General features: G+C 42.3%; 2 protein-coding genes across 6 annotated transcripts in view; one reads left to right on the top strand and one right to left on the bottom strand.

Moving 5' to 3' along the window:
* Positions 1–5: 5 nt before the first annotated feature.
* g6fl (g6f-like) lies at positions 6–14,998 on the bottom strand. Of its 3 annotated transcripts, none has more exons than XM_069537500.1 (11): positions 14,737–14,998; positions 10,276–10,608; positions 9,814–10,068; positions 9,484–9,522; positions 8,802–9,131; positions 6,160–6,414; positions 2,368–2,490; positions 2,088–2,161; positions 1,859–1,888; positions 1,498–1,544; positions 6–1,190 (listed from the first exon to the last, which is right to left on the bottom strand). In XM_069537500.1, exons 1-11 carry the CDS (start codon positions 14,915–14,917, stop codon positions 1,169–1,171), a joined length of 1,689 nt encoding a protein of 562 aa, XP_069393601.1. In that variant the 5' UTR covers positions 14,918–14,998; the 3' UTR covers positions 6–1,168. The 3 variants fall into 3 exon arrangements, with proteins under 3 accessions (XP_069393601.1, XP_069393603.1, XP_069393602.1); XM_069537502.1 differs by lacking the exon at positions 14,737–14,998 and adding an exon at positions 14,635–14,687 and having other exon boundaries at positions 154–1,190; positions 6,148–6,414; XM_069537501.1 differs by lacking the exon at positions 14,737–14,998 and adding an exon at positions 12,215–12,434 and having other exon boundaries at positions 154–1,190; positions 6,148–6,414.
* Positions 14,877–17,116, top strand: part of si:ch73-22o12.1 (nectin-2) — an 81,671-nt gene continuing 79,431 nt past the window's right edge. For 2 of the 3 annotated variants that reach the window (XM_020093023.2, XM_020093022.2), the window contains exon 1: positions 14,996–15,409. In XM_020093023.2, the coding sequence (XP_019948582.2) occupies positions 15,322–15,409 (88 nt within the window). In that variant the 5' untranslated portion in view covers positions 14,996–15,321. Of the gene's footprint in view, positions 15,410–17,116 lie in introns of all 3 variants that reach the window. The other variant, XM_020093024.2, reaches the window with a different exon arrangement.

Here is a 17,116-nt window from a genome sequence, read left to right as displayed (position 1 = left end):
ACTCATTGGTTGTGGAGAAAAAAACTTTATTAGAGACAAGAAAGTTAAACCAACAAGATTTATTCAAAACTGTATACATGTAAATGCAGTGGTGGAGATCAAGTGTATTTACTTCATTACTGTACTTAAATACAATACTGGAGTACTGTACATTATTTTTGATACCATGTTCCTGACCTCTACTCTTGCATATTCAAAAATATATGAGTTATTGTATTTTCTTATGGTCTAATACTACCACTACAGCTACTACTACTGCTACTACTAATAATAATATGTTAATGTAGTCGTGGAAATTAATTATATTTTCTTAAATATTGTACTTGAATACAATGCTGGATAATTGTACATGCCTAAAAAATCAGTTGATTATATTTGGTACCCTGTTCCTTAGCTCTGCTCTTTCATATTCAAAAATATTTGAGTTACTGTATTTTGTTATGGTATTAATACAACTACTACTGCTACTACTACTACTAATAATAATAATAACAACAATAATCATAATCACCATCAATACATTATTATTATTTTTGTTGTAGTTGTTCTTGATTGAATATTTCAATTTTTGTTATGTTTTATTTCACACATTTCAGGGTTCACAGCTAAAAACATGTTATGCCATTGTTTTTTCCTGCGATGTCAAATTAAAAAAAAAGAAAGATTAGTACTTAAACATTGCATCTATAATGTGCTTTTACTTTAGGATTTTAAATTATGACATTTACCTACACTAAGTATTTTCGTAGCTTGGTATTACTACTCATACAAAGTAAAGTCTCTGAATACATCCTCAACAACTTTAAACACAAATAGTGAGAGAAATAACAATAGAATAACAAATACTTCACAATAAGAGTCAAGGCACCAAGTGAATAAGACAATATCATACATTAACTCAAACACACTGAGAACACATTTTACAGCCTTATGAGAAAATCTTTTCCCCCTCTTCTCAATACAGGAGAATAAAAAAATCTGTATTAAATTTAAAACACTGAGACAACAATTGAGTTGCATTTCCCTGAAGCACTGAAGTTTTTTTATTATTATTATAAGTCCCAACTCAGACATTCAGTTGTTACTTTTGTTTATAAAGCCCTTCTGTTGCAGATGGGGGCTGAGTAGATGTGACAGCTGGATGAGGATGAGATGTGGGTATAGGTGATCAGCTCTGACACTGCTCGTATCTGAAAACAGGGCACAAAGACAAACTCGAGCACAAAAAAAATCTCCCATCCTCCAGTCTGTTTCATTCTTCCTTAAACGGCAAACACACAAACAGCCCACGCAGCCACAGCACATGGGAGATGGAGCGCATGCCTGTCAGCACGTGGCGTGATATGATGCCCCAGTGCCAGGGTGATGTTCAGGCCGGCGTGATTGGTGAGTGTGAGGAGAATGTGCAGGGGCAATTGAGTGACAGAGCAAACCAAACACACACACAGAGTTTAGCATACAAAAGCATACAGGTGATGCAAAGCCTTTCTTGCTTACCGCTCCAGTTCCTTATAGACATCATCCTCTCCTCTCGGCTTCAAATCCTGGCATGAAGATGATAAAAAGGGGGGAGAGACATGGAGTGGGACAGTGAAGAGGAGGATAAAGAGACAGATGCATGGTATTTGCATCACCACTATTGTGTAATGAGATTGATTTGTTAATACCACTAATGTAAGTGTGACAGTTGATAGGCAACCGAGAGGGGATGACAGATTGGAGGAGAAGACTGCGAGTGTGAAGTAAGACAGCTTCAGGAGAGTGGGAACGAGGATCTTTGCATTGTGAGAGTCTGTATGCATTGGAGTATTGTATGCACCACTCCTGTGTGTGTGTGTGTGTGTGCACAATAACTCACCATGTAGACCGATCCCTGGGGAGGACCCTGCTGGGAAGGGAGGAGAGAGCAAAGAAGAGGTTTAATGAGCAGCAAATGACAGAGAAGGAGTGATAGTGTAAATCAGAGGAGGAAAAAATAAAGGAGGAGGAAAGCAAAAATCGAAAAGTGTGTAGTTGTGACAAGGCACAACAGGTGAGGGAAATAAGAGGAAGATGAGGAGGGAAAATTCACTATTTGGATGATGTACCTGTCTGATATCATCAGGATTCTCATAGATGTTTTCTACTTCACCCGACTGGACAGACAGCGAATACTCGATATCTAGCACAGAGCACAGAAGGATATTCACCAGTACAGTCTGACACACACAATCAGCTGCACATGGAGGGAGTTGGGGGCAGATTCATTACAGCAACCCCAGAGGATGTCACGGCCCGCATCACTCAGAGGCCGATAGGGCCCGAAGATGGACGGAACATGGAAAGCTGTCAAAAAAAAAGAAAGAGAGAAAACGCCGGAAGACTCACCATGATCAGAAATTTGTTTCTGTCTCCATAGCAACACACCAACAGCCGCAGCAACCAGGGGCACCAGGAGTAATAAAGCAGAGAGAGAAGGGAGCATAGGGGGGGCGGTGACACCGACATGCACTAGAAAAAGGAAAAAAAAGCATGAATGTACAGAGCCCTAATGAGAAGTATCAGAGCTATTGATGTGTATGTTTGAAACACAAGGACACTGTGCACATAAGTTGTTTCCATTTGTTGTCTAGTTTGCTCATGTTGTCCGTGTCAAGAGAGGGCACCCTTTTTTATTTTAAGATGTGTTGCAGTTAAGATTTCCTCGACACGTTACAAACATTTGCATCATGCCACATGTCAGTCACGGGCTGGAGGAAATCCAGACTCCGGCAGACACAGTGAGGTGTCCCTGCAACAGCTCAATACATATCAAACTGACAGAACCTCAGTCTGGACACTGTAAATGCTGTCCATTTCAAACTTGGACAAAAGGGAAAAGATTCAGCAGAATCTAAGAGAACACATTCTGTCTGGTTATTACACAGAGCCTCAGCAAATGTCAGAGTCATACAGGGAAGTTGGATCTAAGTGTTTGCATATTCCAATTATCCTCTATTCATTTATAAAATATGTTTGTGCTGCAAATAATGTCCTGAGAGGTTATTCCTTGCAGACACCCACATTTTTGCAACAAACAACTGCAGTCTTTCAACCAAACCATGTCGATGCAGGTCTGGACAACAAGTGGATAGAAAATACAGGCTCGAGCATGACAAACACGGTGCATAAGCAAACCATAAGCTCACTGAAGTGCGAGTCAAATTTTGTGGGAAGAGCACACGCTCATGATGAGACTTGTCAGGTTTGTTTGCATAACGAGGATGACATCAGTCTTGTAAAACACAGCCACAGGGCGACATGAGAATCGGGAGGGAGGCGCTCGTTTCCACAGAGACTGCTGTAATGTGGTGTACCTGAGCGAGTGCTGCGTTGCTGCCTGCTCATGGAGCACAAAGCTATCAGATCTGTCAGACAGCTTTGAATTACAAAGAAGAGGCCAAACAAAGAAGAAAGTTGTGACCAAAGCAAACTCTTTTTACGCAGCTTTTTTCATTTCTAAACAATTCAGTGTCGGTCTGTGGAATTTGATGGGCAGACACTGCTGAAGTCCACACACTTCTCATCAACACTCCACAAATGTTGTTTGTTAAAGGATTGGCCTCTGGGCTTCACCTTAGCCTTGGTGTTACAGCTTTTAGCCAGCTTCAAAATAATCAATCATTATGTGCTGTGTGAGGTGTAATTGATTGGCAAATGTGTGTAGAGGTTGCTAATGGAATATAGCAGTGAGAGTTGACCCCGAGACTGACCCGCACTGTTCTCCATGCCAACTTTAACGCATGAATTATGGTAATTGTGTGCAGTGAAGTGAGGCATAAATTCCCCCAGTTTCTCACCACCACGTCTCATCTCTCTCTCCACCACCATCCCTCCCTTTCCATCTCCCTTTTGCCACTTCTCCTTCTCCACCTCATCTCTTTCATCTTAAATGAGGTAAGGGTTGATTTGTATTTGTGCGATCGTCGAGGAGGGGGGCTGATAAGTGGCAGACCAAAGAAGTGCTGGATGCTTTGCAAACAATGGGCTGACTCGGGGTAGAGAACGATTGCAGAACACTCCTGACATTTGAAGTATTTGTGTGCCGCAGAACACAACCATCGCTTCAATTTTGCATTCTCTGAACTGTGCCATCAATGAAAGGAATGTAATTATGCAGTGTTGATTTAACTGCTGGTGCTATATTTTGAGATTTGTCTCACAGCACAGTATATATTCTAAAACTAGAATGGCTCTCAATAGAGCGCATACCTTATGAAACCACATTTAAAGTCACTAGATCCTGATATTTATTTGGATCTGCACCAAATATCAGTCATCAGAAGCCACAAATCATTTTCTGAGAAATCAATGAAAATGTTGAAAAAAGCCCAATCTCACAATGTTAAAGAAAGACTTTCTCTCTGCATGGCCATCTTTTATAATGTCAATAGAAATCCAGCAGAAGTCGATGTGAGAACACAGCAGGGGTTCCCCCTCTGGATTCACAGCGAGCAAGTGTGTGTGTGGGGGGGGGTTTGATGACGCTTCAAACACGGGAAAGACAAATTTTTTAAATAACAAAAACAAAAGAAATATCTCCAGGTGAAAAAGTTGAGTCACACATGTAGAAGACACCGACGAAGATGTCTGGAGAGTTTGAGGTGATAAGAGCTGACGACGGTGTATGTGTGAAGAAAATCACATGATCTCCACAGTGGAGTTACTTCCTGTCTCTGTCTCCTGAATAATGTGGAGAATTGGTTGCTATTGTGAACATGTCTGTGCAGAGAACCGACCGCCTAGTTGTGCATGTATGAAAGGCAAACTTTGGGTAAACTACAGAGTCAATCCTCTGGGTTTTACCTGCAGGTCATGTCTATAGATATCAGTTACTCTAATGTGCCTGAAGTTCCATGAATTATTCCCTGGGAAAACAGTGAAGATGTTGAAAAATGTCCTTTCTCTGGTCCGGATCCACACCAAAATGTAATTGGTCCTTTTCCTGAACCATACCATATTTTTTAAACTAAGTTTCGTGGAATTCTGCTTGATTGCTTTTGTGTGATCTTGCTTTTAAACCAACCAACCAACAGACAAACAGAAAGGGGTGAAAACATCACCTCTTTAGTGGAGGATATTATCACATGTTGTATCAGTGACTTGGTTATTTCCAGTGAACCAAGTTGTTTCAATTTTCTCTTAAAACTTTACCTCTGCAAAATCCCTCTGTCTCTGGATGCAGCCTTGTCACCCACTATTTATAAACCTTGAACTGTCAAACTATTCATTATCAACCTAGAATTTATATGCACTGTTAGTGTGTTTGCAAAATATAGGTCATCCAACACTTACATCTATTGAACTGTTCAGTTTAAATTCCCCACAACACATTGGACAAATGCAACACTTGTCCCTCAGGATAGATTTATTTTTCTCTAATCCAACCTTTCCAATCAGAGAAAAAATATTTCTGCCTCTTTCCCTTACCCTCTTTGTCTTTATCGCCCTCTTTCTCTCTCTCATCCACGCCCATCCCTCTCCTGGCCACAGCATCATGATGAGCTCCGAGCCCCTCAGCTCAAGTGATGCATTAGGGTATGGGGAGTGAACTCATCTCTGCTATGGGATCCATTCAACTGTCACATCCTCCTGTGCTCCCCCACAGCCCCCGATACAATAAGCCTGAATAATTTAGTTTTTGTGTGGGGAGATGTCCTGAGGTCCTGTCTTCTTATATGTGCAGAACAGCAGGGTGAGTGTGATGTGAAAAACGATTGCATTTATGTTTTATATTTTATAGAGGAAGAAGCTAAATGGTGGATTACAGCTGTGGAGGAGTTTTATAAAAACATGCATATATAGGGATTGAGTTATTCTGCAGATATTATCTGCAAACCAAAACCTTCTGGAGGACTTGACATGTGAGCCATTTAATTACAATAAGAAAGCATAACATTTGGTATCTGTCAGGAGCTTTCGCCTCCGTACACCAGAGGGAATTGAACTGCGGTTGGCTTGAATGCACCGTAGAACGCTTCGTGGAGCACACATCCGACAATCATCCACATTTATGGTTCATTATCTCCACAGAGTTGACAGGAAGTCTGCCAGGACTCCTGTGCGGGCAACACATTATTCTGTTGATGAAGAAAATCAGAAAACAGACATGTGTTTGTGATGCCATACCATCCCTCCCACCTTCAGGGGGCAGCGTGACAGCTTGCATGGCACAGATGGTCTGCCCATTTTTCAGCTTCAGGGTGCAGGTGTAGTTTCCAGCTGTGTCAGGGGTGATTGGTAAGGGCACAGTGGTGGTGATGCTGCCCGGGCTGTTGCTTGACATTTGCAGCTGGCGATTGGTGTTCTGGTGCTTCCATTTGACGCTCCGGACCTGGGACCGCTCGGAGTACAGGCAGCTCAACTCCAGCTTTGAGGATGAACGTTTGGTTTTAACTGTGATGGTAAGAGGGGGAGGGTGGGATCGTGAGGGATACAGATGAACAAACGGAGAGAAACAGAGAGAAAGACGTGTGAGTGAAGAAGACAAGAGAGGGGAGAGAAATGAATGGGTCAGGATGAGAAAGTGAGTGAAAGGGTAGTGTTTGAATACAGAAAAGGCCAAGGACAGATAGAGAGTAATGGGGTAAAGGGGAAAGTGATATGAAAAACAAAGAACAATTCAGTCAGGGGGTCAAAATAATATATATTCATTGCAAGTGATTTGCAGCTAATGCATTGGTTGACTGTGACTGATGCTTAGTGTCTCATCAAACTGAAATGAGAATCCATCTGGGTGTAATCAAGCTTCACAGACTCACAGGCACACACATAAAAACACAATAATTTCAACCTTGATTAGTGTGATCAGTGTGGGCCACCCACAGCCTTGGTGGGAGGGCAGCAGGTATAATCATACATAATGATACTTATAATGAGGTGGGGTAAAAATATATGCGTCACATGATTGGTGCGTGGATGGATGTGCATGAATGTGTGTGTGTGTATTTGAGTGATGCAGATGTGTGAAGCAGGGTGACAGTGACAGTGATGGATCGGCTGGTCATGTCTGGGCAGCTGTGATGGATGCCACTGGGACTGTGATTAGTAAAGCCTTCCAAGGCCGCTATGACAGGGCATCGTATGAGTGTGGGTGTGTTTGTGTGTGTGTGTGTGTGTGGGTGGGGGTGGGGGGGGTGCAAATGTGAATGGTGAAACCTCCCTGAGGCTGACTCATAAAAATCAACAGGTGCCTTTTTCAATTTATGAATTGAGCAAATGCTCCATTTCAGGAGCAATATTGTAAATGTGTTCATTTCATAATGCAACATTTTATCAATGGCTGTGGGAAATTCTCGTTTTGTTGAGCCTGCATAAATCAGAATAAATTATCGGTGAGAATAATCCACCAGCAGCTGGTGAGAAATCAGTGTCTTGCTCAAGAACATGTGAGCAGTGCAAATAAATGACGAAATTCCTCCAAACACGGGTCCACTGCTTATTTTAAATTGTCAGCATGAAGCGACTGTGCAACATTTTGGAAACATGTTCTTTTTCACCGTCTTGCATAGAGCGAGAAAGGTAATCTTATGACCTGACACATTATATTTAATTTGTTAATTATAATCATCAAGTGGGCGGCTGTGGCTCAGGAGTAGGAGAGGGTCATCCCTGAACCAGGAGATCGGTGGGTCCTCCAGTCTGCATTTCAAAGTATCCTTGGGCGAGATACTGAACCCTAAATTGTGTGTATTGTATGCATGGTGTGTGATAGAAAAATCTAGAAATGCTTGAATCAGTAAATTCACTTGTTCCGTAAAAAACTTTGAGATGTCGATAAGACTGGAATAGCTCTTACCATGAGTCATAAGCGAAAAGTTATGTGCTGCAACCATGTGTTGGCAATCAAACAGCAAACAAAAGCAACATCCAACACAGACTGTTGCTCAACAAAACCTCTTAATGCACTTTAATTCCCCTAAACCACACGTGTATATACACAGATTAAAGAGAACTTTACAGGTGCTTTGTGTATTTTTGAACTTTTTTGAAAGCCAGGTTAGCTTTTTTAAATTGTTTATCATCAGGTCTTGGCTCTAACTCCATTCATAAAGCACAAGAGTGGTATGAGTGAGCCTTGTTCACCAATATCTTCAGATATATCTAAAATGTGTTCTTAAGAAAGCTATGTCAGTCTCATGGCATGTACTTAAACTGCTAAATTACACATCAGCAAAATATTATAAATGATAATATATTACAGTAGTTTTAATGCTAACTGTAGAATCTAAGAAAACACAATTACTGATTATATAAGCATGTATATATATATATATATATATATATGAACATATCGGTAGTCAAGTGTGCATATGTTCGCTCTTCAGTGTGTGCAAGAAAATATTGGTGAATGTCAATCTTTGTAAAAACTGCAAATGTGGGTTTTAAGAAGAAATTTCCTCTTAACATCGGTTGGTGGTTGAGGCCCAATCTCCTCATAACAGCAGAATAAAAAATATTGAAGTAGTACAAAAAACAGCCCTGTGAAAATGATTTGAAAGAGAGGAATATTTTCTGAAGGAACATCTCTCTTTTCAGGAAAAGGTGTTTAATACAGCGAAGTCTGCAGATAAGTAGAATCTGTGCCTAAAATAATATGGGGCTCCTAATGACTAATGCCATCCATCTGTTTATTAACCTCTTTCATCACAGGTACATTACATAACATCACCCACCATCTTATATAACACAAACACAAGATTATGATGAAACTAATACCACTTAATAAAACCACCCTGCTCCTTCCACCTCCTACTACTTTTCTGCCTGCTCCTGATCCTTACCTTTCATTACGCTGACCATGGTGCTGTGGATGGAGGGCTTGTCATTGAGGAACACCTCACAGGCGTAGAGGCCACCTTCATTGAGCTCGGGCTTGAGTAGAAATGCGAAGCTCCCAGCCTCTGAGTTATAGGGCGGGCCGGCAAGCTGGACTCTCCTGCTATGCTTGGTCAGCGAGGTGGAGTCCCTCCAGCGATCATACTGGATCACACCCTGCATGTTATTCCTTGTGTCTGGGGGTTGCCACTGCAGCCGGACAAAGTCCCCCTGAAAACTGGGGCAGTTTAGGAGCAAGGGCATCCGAACCCGTGTGGCAGTAGAGGTCATAGTGTCTGCAGGAACAGAGGGAAGAGGGAGGATAAAATGCAGAATGATAGCACAGACGGGTCAGAGCCATATAGAAGAGAAGGGCACGCAGAGGCAGATATGAAGATACAACAGGGAAAAAAGACATAAAAACTGAGAATTTATAAACACAAAGAGGGGGAATAAAAAGTGAGGCGAAGACGGCGTAAACAGAATAAAGAGTGGGGAAAAGGAGATGGGGTGGGGGGGCTCCAACAACAATAGGGATTATGTTCTTATATTCTGAGAGTTACTTTGTCACTTGGTCTTGCATTCAGCTCTGCCTGATTACCAAGCTGCTGACACAGGACTTTGAGACTGTGTTACAGAGTAACTCACCATTTCTGTTATCAGTGAGCGAGACCACTTTGTCAGCTGCTGAGAGAAGGGAAGGGAGGAAAAAAAGCAAATAATGAATAATACATAAATGTATCAACTATAAAATTCACGAGAGGACAGAATGGGTTTTAGTGCAGATCTAACTTTTGAATCTTGAAACTGGTCCATAGAAGTAAATACTTTGAAGAAGAGTAGCTACAGGATGCTTAAATAAATAATGCAGCTGCAGTTTTCTGGCACTGAGGCCCACTCACACCATCGACAAAAGCAACAACATGTGTTTTCTGTTCGTCACTGCTTCTTCATTTCTCTTCTTCAAGTGCAACTCACCATCAACAGTTATGTTCACACTGAAGGGGAAAATGCTGCTGTTTCCCAAAGGGTGAACCATGCAGATGTAGACACCGTTGTCCGTGTGCTGCACCAGTGGCAGTTTTGCCTCCGTGCCCACGTTTGGTGTATTCTCGCTCTTTATGGAAATACCATCCGGTGATATCCAGGTGATTTTGGTGATGTCTGGAGTGACCCTGGCAATCAACCGCAGGGTGCTGTACTTCGGAATTATTGGAGAGGGGAGGACGGTGACTGGAGACGAGGGAGGACACAGGAAATAAGTGGAGAGAGAAATTAAGAAGCATTAAGTCTTTTATTAGCACGATCTAAAACAGAGAAACTACACGTACAGAAATATTCAGGAATTAGAATGATTGTAAAATTGTGATAAAACAGTATGTAAAACAAAACAAAAATTATTTGAATGAATAATCATAAAAAACATGCTGGTTGTTCTACCTGTAAGGATAGCTAAAAGAAGTATCCTTTCCTTCAGTTTCCTCTCTTGCTGCTGTATCAAACATGAGTAGAGGCCTCCGTCTTCCATTTTGGGGCAGAAAGACAGTGAGAAAACCCCAGTGCCTTGAAAGTTGGACTCAGTCAATTGCATGGATGCCTTCGAGGCACCGCCAGAGAACGTATTGCTCTCGCTAGCTGATAGAACCAGTTTCCATTCTTTCGCACCGAGTGACTTTACCATCCAGTTTAAGGTGACGGGACCTCTCACAGTCGCATCAGTGCAGACCAAGGTGGTGGACGAACCCGCTCTGGCCACCACGACATCATCCCAGTCTGACAGAGAGAAGAACCAAAGTTAAGAATGATAGAAAGGGAATTATCTTTAAGAATATCATTAAGCACAGTGCAGATGTTTCTTTCATCTGTTCTGAGGCTAAATGTTGTCTATTAATTCATGTTTTCAAAGCTGTCTTAAAACAATCACAGATGTATATTGAAGGAGTTATTGGTCATTATAATTGTTTCTCCTGTTTGTACTGGCAACAAAGCTAAACAGTTTCACTGTGAAGGAAAGTTGAAAACAAGACCCTCGCACTTTGTGTGTGGTTTTGAGGGGGAGGCCTGTTCGCACTTTTTTTTCTTCCGTAAAACCTTGAATAGCCAAACAACCACAGACTTCTCCACACTGTGATGGATGGCTATATGGAGAGATAGAATTTGCAAACTGTGGGTCAAGCAGTTTGCAAATTCTTGTAAACAAACCAAAGAGTCATTCTTAAGTTTTCTGTCCATGGCAACAAAGTTTTGTGAGTGACAAGTCATAAAAAATGAATCTGAAGCAGTGGAATAAAACCGACTTTCTTCACTCCTGGTTTAACCCTCTCCCTACAAGCTGCAGAATTATTTGTCAAAATACTCAAGTAAATGGCACCATGCATCTCATGGTCTAAACAACTGCCAGATTTTACACAACATTCACTTTCTAATGCAGGTACAGGCCTGTATTAAAGCACTTCCTGTTTCATTGAAAAACACTGAAATTCTATGTCAAGCTACGGAGCTGCTGTTCAAACGAAAAAGAAAAAGCTTTGCAATTTAACATTATCAAAGTCTTAAGATTAGTCTGACATAATTTGAAGTGGATTGGATTAACTCCCTGTGGAGGATTTTGTCAACGTAAAAAGCATTGGAAAAGCAAATGAATTCCTGAAATCTGCAAAATGAATTGAAAATGACGGATTTCCTGTTGGGTTAGGGTTATGGGTTAAAGAGGTTTTTTTTTTTTTAGGTCTTGGCTGAATCGACATCCTTCCCTCTAAAAAAAACATTGAAAGACAGGGATACAATAAAAATCCTTACATTACGCTGGAGCCCTACCATGTGAGACTGAATCCAAATTCCTATACGGTTCTATCTATATGTAACAATGTCCTCTGGAGTTCAGCTGAGGCTAATTTGTGGCTTTAACATTCAGAGTCAGTTTAAACAAATCAATAAATTTCTTTCTTTTTAGTGCCAAATTCCCTCTTTCTATTTCCCTGCACAGCATTTCCTCGCTGAGATGCACCAGGTGGAAAGTAACAAGAAAAATGGAAATTTGCATGAAAAATGCTTTACCTTTGAAAGATAACCACTTGATTTATCAAATACTGGAAACTAAAATGCTTCAGATGCATTAATGTTATTGCAGCCAGTGTTGACAGGAGGAAGAATTACACTGGAGACACAAGAAAAGAGCAAAACTCTCTTCTAAAAAACCCAAGTTGTCTCTGAACCTGAATGTGATGTAACTCTGTCCATGAGTCATCGTTTAATTTAAAGAAACAGCTCCATTCATCTTTGCTAATCAAAAAGTGACAAAATAGTTGGGAGACGTAGGCCCCCTTTGTCCCAGCAAGAGCAGTGACAATTTCCAAATATCACGGAAAGCGTTTCGTACCTGTGATGCCAGAGTGAAAGGAATGCACCGCAAATGAAGAAACAAGAATAAAGGTGAGAAAACCAGACTCCATCACACATTTAAATCAAGGAAGCAAAACACTTTCTCTGCACCAGCTGTCTCTCCAACACTGTGACCTTTCTAAGTACTCTGCAGAACACAAAGTATTGTTCGCTCTCCTGCAGTATTACTGGTGTCCCTGACTGACATGTTAACAAGTTCACTGCAGATCCTTCAGCCCAACAGGATGTGGCACAACCAACACTGGGATAATCAGCAGGAAAGGACTGTCTGTTTCGCTGACATGTGTGTGTGTGTACAACGCTGATAAATTACAAACACTTGGAGCTGAAATTGTGTACAAATTAGTTACAGAACTCCTGACCCTAACATTCATTCTGACGAAAGGCATATAGCATGTATACATGTGTGTATCACATTGTGTGTGTGAAATGGAGAAAATGATATGAATAGCAGAAAGCCGGGGGACTGAAGAGATGAAAAGGCGAGAAATAAAGATTTTGGGTAAGTGTGGGTGCACAGTAACCCCTCGGCTACTTGTCTTTACATCCCATAAATGTCTTCAATTAAGCTAAAGGTATTATCAGCTCCTCTGAGCACTATTACAGATTTTTCCATAATTACCATTGGGTGAATGGGGGCGGTGAAGAGAGACAGAGAAAGAGAGAGAGGGGGAGATAGAGAGAAAGCAGCTATGTATTGTGGGTGTGTAATGACAGGGAAAGAGAAAAAAACAGAGAGTAGCAAGAAGGGAGAGATGTGGAGGGAGAGGTGCTCCGACAGGCTGAGAAAACCCATGGAGAGGAGAAGTATGAGAGTGTTGCAGGGGAACAGAGACAGTGTGACTTCAAAGAAGCCTGTGGCTGGTGACACAGAGCGTGCCACTGATCCTGTGGCCCCTCCTCTATGGGTAAATAATCACCATAAGCCTTGGCTCTGTCTAATGAATCCACTGCCAATGAGCTAATATCTGTTAACTATGTGCTTCATTATCACTGCCACAGACCCCCCCCGAGAGCATGAGGATGGAGGACAGGATGAATAGCAGCAAGGAGTGAAGGACGAGTGGACAAAGCAAATCGAATGACACGGGGAAGAGGCAGAGAGGGAGAGAGGGAGGAATGTGAAGTGTAAATGAAGGGAAGGTGTAAGCAGTGTGGGACGGCGAGGGAGAAAAGAGGCGAGGTACTGTGTGAGTAAAGTGGGTGGTTGCTGTAAAGTAGTAGCTGTGAAGGTCGATTTGGTATGGGTATGAAAAATGGAGTGTGTAAAGGAATGAAATCCTCTATTTGGTGGGCACATTCTTTAAAGCTCCTCACTCTGCCATGAATACGTGGCCTATGATTTAGCCGTGTATACGGGTGGTCCCTGCACACATGTTGGTGCTCAGACACTCAACTACAGGGCCACAAGATGGCTGCAAATTAGAATATGGCAATGCAGAGATGGAAATGAAAACCTGTAGCTGCTGTGCTTGCACGGCAGATGCATATGTGGGTTTGCAGTGGGCAAGGAGTGGAATGAAAATGAAAGCCTCTTGGAAGATCCTCACATTCCACTTGTACATTTGTTCTTCTGGAAGATTGTCTGACCTCTGATCATTGTTGTGTCTTTCAGAATTTACACCCCAGAATCAGACTGTGGAAATAAGAGGGTGACACTGGAGGAGAATTTTTGAAAAATGGAACAGAAAGGGAAGAAGCGGAGCGGCACAGTTGAAACTGTGGGACTTGCTGAGATGTAATTACACTGGCTGTAAAACACTTGGGTATAGGGATTAGACCTAAACCAGATAATGCCTCTGCTATGTTTGCACCAGGCTTCAGAGGAAAAATGGCACAAAATGAATTGGAAGTTATTCTGTGAAGGGATGGGGGGGGGGGGGGGGGGGGGGTCTAAACAGACACGAGAAGCTGATTATTCTTGGTTTGATTCTGCTGACTGACATTAACATTTTGCCGTTCATTAATGAATGTTGATTGATTTTGGGATGTGCTGTTTTCATGAGCTCATCTAAATTCTGTGTGCGGAAACAAACAGCAGAGGGCGTAAGATCCTCTGTTTCTACACCCCCCACAGACTCTTGTATAAACTGCTGGAGGAACTACAAAGTATTTGGGGTTTTTACTTTTTTGAAGTTGAAACCAAAAGTTGAAACCAAATGTACACGTGTTGTTCTGACTTCCTGGATTTTACCTACTTGTATGTAGGAATAGTTCCAATAGACATTCTTGCATAGATTATAGTGCTTTTATTTATTCTGTTATTTGTACATATTCATATTTTGTGTGTCTTTTAGTGCGGAAATTTAGTTCAGAAATAAAGATATGATCGTTATTGTTATAATCATTGGTAATTTAAGTTCAGACCGAGCAGAACTTCGGTGTAACAGACTTAACTTCTCAGCTGCTGTTAAACAAAAGTAGGTCACTTTCCTGGAACCACTTTCTTAATGTGTTTTCTATTCATTTCATGACAGTCATCTCTAAAGTGAAACCTGCCTGAGGTGTCATCGAGGAGCAGGTTGTAGTTTCCGAGGGGTTTCAACAAGTTGTTCACGGCAGCCCCTCCTGCTGCAGCTGGTCCTGTGGGGAGTTTTTTGGGTGGTGGGGAAGCTGGGTTTGTGACGCCTCTCAGCCTGATGACATCACCACCCAGCCACTCACACACGCGTACACACATGAACACACACTCACACACACACACACACACACATGATCAGACCGACGCGCGCTCCTCACACTCCTCACACTCGCAGGAACTAGTTGTCGGAGCAGAGCGCAGCGGAACCTCGTCACGCACAGAGCCGAGCACCAGCCGAGGACGTTTTCACCTGTGCGCCTCCGCCGGGACGAATTCACGAGGATTTTTTAATAATTGTATTTTATCCCACATTAATTTCGGCGTTTTGAGTCCGTCTTCAAGCCGCAGTGTTGGGACACTTTGCACTAGTCGGACCCCTGCGCTGCTCCACCCTGTTCCCAAACAAGTTGCGTGTGTTCACGCATCTGAAGCTGCGGTCTCGACCTGAGCACTCGCACCGGAAAGACGTGCCCGGTTCCACACAGAGGATCCCGGAGTCAACCATGGCGAGACATGACGCCCGAAATTGGCACGACCGCACTACAATGATGGTACTGCTCTGCCTGGTCGCGTCGATACTCGCAGGACACGGTAAGAAAAATCACTTGTGAATAAAAAAACAAACAACTTCCACCTCTGTCTTCAAAGCTCCTCTGTGCGTAAATCATCCAGGACACATTTCAATGTTTGCTGTAGCACCTGTCAGGGCGGCGACAGGAGCAGGAAACCCGGCAGGTGATCCCCTTTAACTCGGTGTATTGAGGACATTATAAAGCTAGAATCTTTATTTTCCCGATGGGTTTTATTTGCAGAGTGAAGTGAGACACTTTAATCTTCTTTTCCCGTCTTTCTCTCGGTGTTTTCGTTCGTAACTTTGAGCTGTATCGATCTTTTGGGCCCGAGTTTCGGTCGGTGACTCAACAGCCTTTAGTTTTTCTAAGGTGTGGCTCTGTGGAGCAAGGTGCTTTTTCCCCAGGTGTCGTCTCTCTCCTCTTTTAAACTCACTCTCTGCTCCACTGCGTCCTTAGTGCTTTTTTTTCTCCCCTAAAGCCAATTTCTCCTCCTCAACTCCCCCATGCTCCTTTTCCTTTATCCTCTGTCCACACATCATCCTTTATTAGTCACAGTTCACTTGAGAAAAGTGGCTCTGGAATCAGCTCTTAATGTACACACAGAAGGCTGTGTGTGTCTACAGTAAGCCAGGCAGAGTTTTCATCCAGTGAATCAAAGATCTGTAATACACATAGATCTGTAACGTAACTAAGAACAAGTCAACAGGCTCCTCCTGCCTCCTTGGCAACAGGTTGACACATGTTTAATAATTCAGGTGTTTTCCAGGCCACTCGAGGTCATGTTGCCTTCAGGTTCTAAGGTCACAGACAGTAAAGGCCCAGAAATGACAGCAAACATTCCTGGCATGCAGTTAACCCATTAACATATGAATATGTGCATGTGTTTCATTTCTGCTTCCCGTGCAGAGGACAGCTATTTGTTTTGTGCTGTAATTGGGGCAAGAATGTAGGACTATTTCTAACTCATCACAACAGTATGCATTTTCAGCTCCGTACTGTAAATGTTGCTTTTAATCACGACTCATGAGCTCGGTCGCTCTTTTGACTTATTCATGCTGTGGACCTTTTCTGTCCATTTTCATTTTACAGAAGTGCTCTTGGGGGGGGAACAAAACAAGAGGTTTTACATATTTATGAGGGAGAAGAAAAAACTAAAGGCTTTAACCAGGACACATAAAGACTGGTGTTTTATTTGAGCCATTTGTTTTTTGTTTCAACATGCACCTCTAACCTCCTTTTGGGGAATAGTTAAGCAATGTAAGTTAAAGCTGCAACTGCTGCAGGAACAGAACTTCTTTCCAGTCGTCTACTTTTGCATTTTTTAGTTTCCCCGTTTCCACTGGAGCTTTGTCAGCACCCACTTACCTCCACCTTCTACCCTGCAGTCTGAAACTGAGAGAATTCTCTGCAAAGTTTTCACTACAATATGCCCCTGCTTTAATTTAAAAAGAAAAAAATCAATGTCGAGATTGATGGGTTTTAATTAAGGTTGGATTCTGTGTGCCTTAATAGAAGATTGCAGGTTGGGGGTCTAGTTTAAGCTCTGAAATTACACTATATTACAGAACCCCCAACCCCCCCCCAAGTCAAGGTTGTAAGGGGCCCATATATGTGGGTCAGAAAGGCTTGGTCCATTACCATGGAGATGTTTTTATTGGGAGAAGGGTGGGCTTATGTGAGGGGAGTTTGGGCGGGGGGTCTGAGGCTATAGCAGCATTGTCTTTAT

Source organism: Paralichthys olivaceus, chromosome 13 (genome assembly GCF_024713975.1).
Source record: "Paralichthys olivaceus isolate ysfri-2021 chromosome 13, ASM2471397v2, whole genome shotgun sequence".
In the NCBI taxonomy this organism is placed as follows: Eukaryota; Metazoa; Chordata; class Actinopteri; order Pleuronectiformes; family Paralichthyidae; genus Paralichthys; species Paralichthys olivaceus.
This window is presented reverse-complemented; position numbering and strand designations above follow the sequence as displayed.